Source organism: Pelodiscus sinensis, chromosome 12 (genome assembly GCF_049634645.1).
Source record: "Pelodiscus sinensis isolate JC-2024 chromosome 12, ASM4963464v1, whole genome shotgun sequence".
Lineage (NCBI taxonomy): Eukaryota > Metazoa > Chordata > Testudines > Trionychidae > Pelodiscus > Pelodiscus sinensis.
The window spans coordinates 7837655-7847052 of NC_134722.1; the positions used below are offsets into that span (position 1 = coordinate 7837655).

General features: G+C 50.4%; 1 protein-coding gene across 8 annotated transcripts in view; it reads right to left on the reverse strand.

The window, feature by feature from the left end:
* The window catches only part of LOC102454033 (rifampicin phosphotransferase-like), an 86400-nt gene extending 77897 nt beyond the window's left edge, over positions 1-8503 (reverse strand). For 3 of the 8 annotated variants that reach the window (XM_075939965.1, XM_075939964.1, XM_075939970.1), the window contains exons 1-2: positions 8293-8503; positions 6829-7208 (exon numbers count right to left, since the gene is read on the reverse strand). In XM_075939965.1, coding sequence (XP_075796080.1) covers positions 6829-7208; positions 8293-8488 — 576 coding nt within the window. In that variant the 5' untranslated portion in view covers positions 8489-8503. The other 5 variants (XM_075939969.1, XM_075939968.1, XM_075939967.1 and 2 more) reach the window with 5 other exon arrangements.
* Positions 8504-9398: the final 895 nt, after the last annotated feature.

The following is a 9398-nucleotide window of genomic DNA, read 5'->3' on the forward strand; positions in this document are numbered from 1 at the left end:
CCTCCAGTCCCTTCCAACCAAGCATCTCAAAGCATTTTGCAAATAGCAATCTATTATATATTTTAGAAATGTACATCTATCTGCCCATCTGTCTGTGAGTCCTTTTGTTCCAGAACTCCTAAATGGTAAAATGGTATGCAGCTTCCTATTATCATAAATGAAAGCAAGGTCAGGGTTTGGTTTGCCCTGGAGTAGAGAGCATGTGGGAACCTCAACACACCTGCTCTCCCTTCCAGGGACATTAGAGGAAAAGGACAACATGGAGTAGTGTTACCTACCAGCCCTGTGCTCTTGGGGAACTAGGGAGTGACACTCGTGGAAAACCACCCCGCTCCCCAAGGCCTCTACTAGAATCAGAGACAAAGCAGTGAAAAGGCCGGGGAAGACACACCTAAATGGCTTCAGACAAGGGTGACAGAATTAAGGAAACACCCCAGCCTCATCTGCATTGAAGATAGAACAGAGAGTCATCTCCATTAGCAGACAGAATGGAGACCAGTTCTTCCAAAGCAGGAACAGCACTGCACTATGGGATACCGAAAGCAGAGAAGCACTGCCTGATGGGAAATCCCTGCTCCAGATGCTAATGAACCCAGGCCTGCTCACACCCAAATTAGTCATTTTCAGACCATTTCTAGTAATGGATCCTATTGACATCCAAAATACTGCCTAGTTGCATTGTGAGCTTCTTCAAGGAACATCACCCATAACCAGCTGTGATCAGACTCTATTGTCTCATCTCTGTTTACCCATTAACAAATCCAGTGTCCTCCTCAAACTATTGTCCTATCCCTATCAAAACTCCTACCCTTGCCCAAGAAAAACTGGATTTAAACCGCATCAGTTCTGTTATGTCGTGGGGAGTTTCACAGCATAGGAAGAAATCAGTGGAAAGGCAGAGAGCTGAAGTAGGTGCAAGTGTCCATTGTATGGCATAGCACAGAACTCAAACAAGCCCAGACTAGCTGGGCTGACCCCAGTGACCTACTCAGTTACCATAACAACAAGATCTATATCTACAACCCAATATACAACAAGTTCCATTGAGACTTCATCTCCCGTCTGATCATACTGGGGGCTCTGCTCTGCTTGTCTTCTGCCCTCTGGACCCCCAGCTCCCATCACCATCTGGGAACCCCATCAGTGCAAGCTCCATAGAGTGGTGAGGTCTCTCTCCCTCTTCCTCCCCCTCTTCCCCACTAACATAGCCTCCTGACTCTTCCCTGTGTAAACTGTTATATGGTTACCTAACATTTGTAATCAGTTTCAATTGAGATTTAACATTGTGACAGTTTTGTGTGTTTGGCTATATATTCACTACCCAGAAATAAATAACTTCCATTGTTAAACTGGTTGCTTCTCTCTTTCTTTCTCTTTCGCTCACTCTTCCTCAAGGGGTGTTGTTTTGTCTTCCCCATTCGCTCTGCAACAAAGCTTCTTGTACCCAAGCTAAAGATCCCTGGATTGCCCAAAATCCTGTGGGGTTTGCTCATCGTGTGGTTTACCAGTGAATGACTGTGGGGTGAAAGTGGGGATAGGGGGTGCTGAACCTGGGGGCTTATGAGGATGGCAGCTTAAAGTGCTGTTTAATCCAGCCCACTGAGTCCAAAGGCACACGAGGGTGTAGTGTGGCATTGCTGTTAAACCCAGCCTGCTCAGTCCAGGGACATATGAGGGCTCAGCTTGTGAGTGCTGAGTACCCAGTCCTCTCAGACGTACTCTGTTAGCGGGTGTGGGTGTCTGTGTGTGTTGCTAAGGTGGGAGGAACCCCATCTTGAGGAACCTAGTTCCTGCAGGAGAGCTCCAGTGGGAGGCAGCAGGGAGAATTCAGCTCCATATGAGAGTACAAGTAAGCACAAGCAGCACACTGATAACCTCCCCCCAATCCCATAACGCTAATAAATGAGCATACCCCAAAGTATTGGGCAAATCTGGTAACAGTAGGGAACGTGTGAGAATCCCGATATGCCCACTCCCCCTTCCAGGTTTTGGGTATGATGCTGCTCTTTGGGAAAGGGGAAAAGCCCCCTTCCCCCGCCTCCTTGAATCCACAGTGGAGGGGAAGGTGACAAAGTTTCCCCCTCCTCTTTCTCTGGGCAGTAACAATGGGTGTTGACTCACAGGCAGTTTCATCAGGAGAATGATATAGTGTTCCAAATTGACTGGGGCCCTCATGGGAAGTGGGCCCATTGAGGGAAGCTTAAGCATGTAGGAGGAACCATCCCGGTTCCATCCCATCTCTCTACAATAACCCGGTGCTTACAGCTCAATCCCCTTTAGTTTAACCCTTTAGTGGCATTCAATGACAGCTCAGTCCGCTTTAGTTTAACCCTATAGTGGACTGTTAATTCCTCCTTTAATAAATCCATATGAATTTAACCCTGGGGTGGTCTTCAGTGAAATCTGGGGTAACAGTTGCACCAGGAGATGTGCCTAGAATCAAACTGTTTTCCATAACATGGAAAGGGAGGGGTCTGGTAGAAGGGACAGTAATGCTCCAGAATGACCACAACAAACAGCGAGCATGGGGGACAGTTATACCGCAGAGTGTACACAGGGGGGTGGCCACACCAGTAAGAGAGAGCTGGCTGGGGCCCAATCTCTCCATGTTGCAGGTCACCAGCTGGAGTAAGTGGACCCCCACCCCAAAGCCTCAAGCCAAACCACTCCACCCTGGCCCTCAGCCCCAGTGTTGAACTGCAAGGGAGCCCCACCAGCCATGACCCTGCCACTGTGGTAGCAGCCACAATCCAGGGCTGAGCAAGGCAGCTTCTGCTGCTACAGCCCATCCCTCACCCCCTGGGAAGAGATGCCAGCAAAGCAGCACATCCTCCTTCTCCCCCAGTAGGAGCTGCCAGACCCACAGAAGAAGATACTGGCCTAGGCCAGGAAGCACAGCACTACCCCCTTCCTAGGGAGCACCTCCAGCAGGACAACGCAACCCTGGCCCCCCCGCGAGGAGGCGCTGGCCAGGCATCATAGCCCCGGGCACTCCAGGGAGCCACCACCACCAGAGAAGCACTGCCCTCCGTGCCTTGTGAGCTCCAACAATGCTTTTTCCTGTTTTACTATCGGCATGACCACATGTCAATTTAAGAAATGGACGGGAAATAATCTGCATTCCACAGCCATTACTATAACAACTGATTGTGCAATGGTCCCATTGCTCATTAGTTATTGATTTTTTTTTTCCTGTTTGCTAACTTGGGAGTTGAGAAACAATGGCTAAAATGGATAAACAGAAGAAATGTAGGAAGGCTGGGCAGCAACTGGGAGAAAGTTGTAGGAGAAGGAAAAGATGACTGAAAACCTGGCTTTGTCTTCAGTTGGAACAAGTCCGATAGTGTCCTAAATCAATCATGTTGCTAGTTTTGCAATGAATAGTGTCACATTTTCCTCTAGAAGAAATGTTTGAAACAAGGGTGCTTGTAACTAGAGAAGACCGCTGACATATTTCCTGCACAGAGCTTCAGCAACCAAATTTGCCCTTTTAATATTAATCACTTCCATATCACAGTCTTGGACCCCCAAGCTTCCTCTAAGCAGGGGGCCAACAAAATTGCCAGGGGGGATTCCCAACTCTGTGCTCTCAGAAGGGGTGGGAAAGGGAAAGGACCAGGGAAAGGGCCCAAGGGAAAGGGCCAGAGCCAGTGTTTCCTTTAAGATGAGTGCTTGGATGGCCACTCAGGAAAGATTCAGGTGCCACCCAACTGATTAGCAGACTGACCACAGCTGGCACCATGGGTTTCACATGCCTCAGTGCACATCATAACATTATTCCACACATAGATGGAAAAAATTAGAGGGAACATTGGGTGCAGTAGAGCTGGTGACCAGGAGCCCCAGGTGCTTTTGAATCACCAGGCCCCAGGGCAGTTGGTCCCTTAACTCCCCCCACCGTTTTGGCTGGCCTGCCTCTTAGGAACTTGGCACTTGTGCCTTTCATTTGATGCAGCCAGATGAGTTACCTTGAGCAGGCCAGCAGGTGGAACTAATGACTTGCAAAAGTCTTTTCAGTGTTTGGCATTTTCCTTTGTCCCAAACCATGACAAAAAAGGGAAAAATGTTTTCAAAACTTTTAACAAAATCAAAATGCTGGGAAATCTTTGTTTTGGAATCATTCTGAAGACTTCTGACACATTTCAAGTCAAAATTATTACTTGTGAATTGTTTTATTTTAGCATCTAAGAACCCTAGTCACAGGTCCTGAGCCTCATGTGTTTCAGCATGCCCATGCCTGCCATCTGGAGTTACAACCGAGATTGACTCTACGGTTGGCAAATAGCACTGGTATTGACCCCAGAATCCAGGGGGTATATTTACTGCCCCGGAGCCAAGTCAACATAGTAGCTTGGAAGAAAGAATTATATTTCAGTAAAATCCAGTCACATTCTAACCGGGTAATTAAGGGTCTAAATGTCAAATGCTGACTCCCATGTTATGCACTTAGATCCAGCTTTGCAAATACAGCAGTATAAACACGCAAATTGTGCAATCCCCCTTCCCCCCCATCACCACAAGTTGCAGTTCAAAAATCAGGTTTGCACATGCATGCGCTGACTTGTGTGTGCATTTTGGGTGTGGATAAATTCCTGCCCATGAAAAATGTACTTGAAGATACTTGCACTGGGTGGGCATCTAAGCATCTAAGTATGCATGCATGTGCCTTACTTGAGGTAACCAAGTGTGATAATTGTATTGAGCAAAGGAAAGTGCTTTGGATTGTAAAACAGCTATTTGGAGAGTTTCTGAACTATTGTTGAACATCTCTGGATGCTCCATTACTCTCAGTCTGAAGAGGGAAAAGGTAAGGCTGGGCAGGGGAGCCAACAGCCTCACCCAACAGCCTCACCGGGCCCCTGCAGTTTGGGACGGGGGATATTAATCCTCGACATAAAAAGGGATTTCACAAATGGGAAAAGACATGAACGGTTCTTCCAACTCTGCTTTAAGATGCACATCCAACATCACTTACGGCAATGTCCAGGAATTGCTCTGTGTCCCAGTCACTCAAACAGCCAGCATTACAAATATCCTTTTATTTAAAAAATAAAATACCCCTTCCCCCAACACACACACACCACTAACGTGGGATAATCCGCTTGGGCAAAAAAAGAGAAAAGTCTGGATTCCCCAAAACTTTAAAAAATATCACAAATTGTGAGATGTTTCTCCAAAATGAAAGTAAGTCAAATCCTCAGCTGGTGTAAATCAACCTTGCTTCATGAAGCAATGCCCATTTACATCTGGAGAAGATCTGGCCCTAAGTCTTTAGTTATACTGCACCTTCTGCCTTGGCCTCTTACCAGGACTTTCTTATCACCAGCTTCTAGACCCTGCAATATCATTCTGGTTCTAGTTCCTGCAACATTGGTCTCGTAGTATTTATTATCTGTACTACAGTGGCGTGTGGAAGCCCCAGCTAAGCTCACTCGCCCACTGCACAAATAGATGCATGCATCCCTGTCAGGAGGAATTTACAATCAAAGGAAGACAAGATGTGACAAGAGAGCGAAACAATTGGGAAGAAAGCAGAGGTGGAGGGCTCAGCTTCAGTGTTCCCTCTAATCTTTTCACTCCAAGTGTGGATTTTTTCCATCTGCGTGCAGAATAAATGTTGTTGTGTGCACCATACCATGTTTGAATGTGCACCACCAGGAAAAACACAAACCTAACTGTGGGCTCTCTGCTAATCAACTAGGTGGCATTAGAATCTCTCTTGAGCAGCTGCACATGTGCCCAGCTTACTGGGAACATTGCTCAACATGTCTTTGCAGAGGTGATAGTCCAGGCTAGCTGGTTGTCAGCTGGTGCGTTTCTTTGTCCAATGCTGGCCAGATGCTAAAGTGAATCAAAGGGGCGTTCATGGAGCCCTAGATCCTTACACCAGCTAAAAACATGCCCCATTCCTTTATGCCACAAATGTGTCAGCATTAACAGGGGTGTTGCGAGCAAGACACAAGAAGTCATTCGTGCACTCTCCCCTGTCCTGATTAGGCCTCCACTGGAGTACAGCATCCAGTTCTGAGCACCACATTTCAAAAAACATATGGAGAAATTGGAGAGGGTCCAGAGAAGAGGAACAAGAATGATTAAAAGTTTAGAAAACAAGCGCTGTGAGGGAAGACTGAAAGAACTGGGTTTGTTCCGTTTGGAAAAGACAAGACTGAGGGGACATGATAGCGGTTTTCAAGTTCAGGTAATCCCCAACTTACAAACAAGTTACGTACCAAGCACTTGGTCGTAACTTGATCTGTTCGTAAGTCGGACCCTATTTATTAACATGTGTCCGCGCTGTTCGTAAGTGCGGATCACGTTTGTAACTCAGGGACGCGCTTAATGGGAGGTTGGTTGTAAGGACGAACGGTCGTAAATCGATGATTCATAACCCAGGGACTACCTTTACCTAAAAGGGTGTCACCAGGAGGAAGAAAAATTATTCTCCTTAACCTTTGATGATAGGACAAGATGCAATGGACTTAAGCTGCTGCAAGGGAGGTTTAGGTTGGACATTAGGAAAAACTTCCTGCTGTCAGAGTGGTGAAACACTGGAAAAAGTTGTCCAGGGAGGTTGTGGAATCTCCATCCCTGGAGATATTTAAGAGCAGATAGATGGTGCTTGGTCCTGCCCTAGGGCAGAGGCTGGACTTGATGACCTCTGGAGGTCCCGTCTAAGGCTGCAGCGGTCAGTCCCGGCTGGGAGCTCTGGTCACGCTCCTTCACACCTCCCTGCTCCCCGGAAAGGTGCCGGGCTCATCCCCCCTCCCGGAGGCTCCCTGGCAAGGGGAGCGGGTGGCACGGGGGTGGCACAGCAGGGGGCTCACTCACATGGGCATCGTGGACCAGTTCCTGCAGCCGCTCCTGCTCCTCCGCCCCATGGCGGGGCTGCGCGCCCGAGAACAGCGCCTCCTGGCCGGCTCCCAAGCCCATCTGCTCCCGCCGGGACGGCCGGCCGCGAGCTCGCTGGCGCCGGCGGAAGGCGCAGGAGAAGAGACCCCGCAGGGCCCATTTCTTCAGCTGGAAGCCGCGTCCCGGCACCGAGTAGCGGCGGCTGCCGACCGGCCCGGCGGGACCGGCCCGACCCCACAGCAGCCTCCAAGCCAGGACCAGGCACAGCAGGGCCAGCAGCAGGCTGAGCAGATCCGGCAGCATCTGGTGCGGGGCGTGCTTGTGGGCACGAGCCAGCCCCTGGCTACACACACTGCCCGCTGCACGATACACACACACACCCCTTCACTGCAGGGTCCAACCCCTGGCTACACACACACACACACCCGTTCACTGCAGGGTCCAGCCTCTGGCTACACACACACACACACCCCTTCACTGCAGGGTCCAACCCCTGGCTACACACAATCCCCGCTGCACCATACACACCTTCACAGCAGGGTCCAGCCCCTGGCTACACACACACACACACACACACACACACACCCCTTCACTGCAGGGTCCAACCCCTGGCTACACACACACACCCGTTCACTGCAGGGTCCAGCCCCTGGCTACACACACACACACACCCCCCTTCACTGCAGGGTCCAACCCCTGGCTACACACACACACACCCCTTCAAAGCAGGGTCTAACCCCTGGCTACACACAATCCCCGCTGCACCATACACACCTTCACAGCAGAGTCCAGTCCCTGGCTTCACACACACACACTTTCTTCAATGCAGGGTCCAACCCCTGCCGCCGCCCCCCCCCTCCCCCCACACACCGTTCAATGCAGGGTCCAGTCCCTGGCTACACACACCCTCTTCAATGCAAGGTCCAGCCCCTGGCTATACACACTGCCCAATACACACGCGCGCACACACCTTCACTGCAGGGTTCAAGGGTCCAGCACCTGGCTACACACACACTCCTAGCTTCACGACACTCCCCCTCCCCCTCCCCACACACACACACACACACACCACTCCACTGCGGGATCCACTCCTTGGATACTTACCACACCACCACCGCAAGCTTCTGGCTACACACCCGATTCCTTCAGACCCTGGCTACACGCACTCCGCGATTCAAGCCCTGGCTAACCACACACACGCGCACACCCGCTTTCCAACAATCGATTCCAGCCCCGGGCTGCACACACACTGCACACCCCTCGCCCCGCCGCACGAGACACACGTACAACACCTCACTGTAGGAGCCAGCCCCGGGCTACCCGCACTACAGCACGATTCAGCCCCTGGAGAAGCACACACGCCCCAGCGCTCCGACAACCCTCTGCGCGCACAATCAATCCCAGCCCCTGGGTAGACGCGCTCCGCAGCTGGCTGCCCTTTACCCTCTTTCTGCGCACTTGGCCCCAAGCTCTCTGGCCTCCTCACCTCCCTTTTCCACGCGCGCACACTGAGAGCAGAGCCCCTGATACCAAACCCTAGCCCCCCAGTGGCGCCCTCTGCAGCTCTTCCGTCTACCAAGGAGTTCCCAAAGCGAGCAGCCCTGCCCCACTCCCGGCAGCTGTTTGGTTTGGCTTGCATTCCGCTTGTTTCCTGCCTGTTTCTCTTTCTTTTCCATTGTCCCTAGTGTTTGGAAAGCTCCTCTCTTCTTCATGCCCCCTCCCCCTCCTCTCTGGTGCCAAGTTTTTAGGAGCTGTTATGAGCTAAGGGTCTTAACATTAACCCTAGCCTAGGATAACCTTTGGTTATCCTAACCCTAACCCTAACCCTAACCCTCAGCCTGAGTCCACCAGCTTGTGCCAACCTTAGCCCCAACTTGCTGCTACAAACCAATCTGAATTGCAGTCCAAGCTCCTCTCAGAAACCTAACTTGTGGCCACTAATACTTTCCATCCCTGCCACCATGCCCGCCCACTGGCCTTAAGCCTAAACCTATGTTGCGGGTCACCATCAATGTTCCCTCTCATTTTTCCATTCATGTGCAGAATAAATTTTGTTGTGTGCACCAAAGCATGTGTGGGTGTGCACCACCAGTAGAAACATATGCTGCCAGCCCTTAGAGCCAGGATAATCCCAGATGGGCAGCATTTAAACCTCTCCTGGGCGGCTGCCCAAACTCTCAACTTACAGAGGAAACTGGTTATCATCCACTCCAGATCTGAGGCCTGGGACTAGTAACCAGCCCTAATCCTAATGCAAGTCCATCCCTGGTCATCAGCATTTCATATAATCATAGAATATTACAACGGGAAGGGATGTCAAGAGGTCATCGAGTCCAGTCAACTGCCCTCATGGCAGGACCAAGCATTGTCGGATCATCCCTGACAAGTGTCTGTCTAACCTGCTCTTAAATATCGCCAATGATGGAGATTCTGCAATCCCCCTAGGCAATTTATTCCAGTGTTTAACCACCCTGACAGGAAGTTTTTCCTAATGTCCAACCTAAACCTCCCTTGCTGCAGTTTAAGCCCATTGCTTCTTATCCTATCCT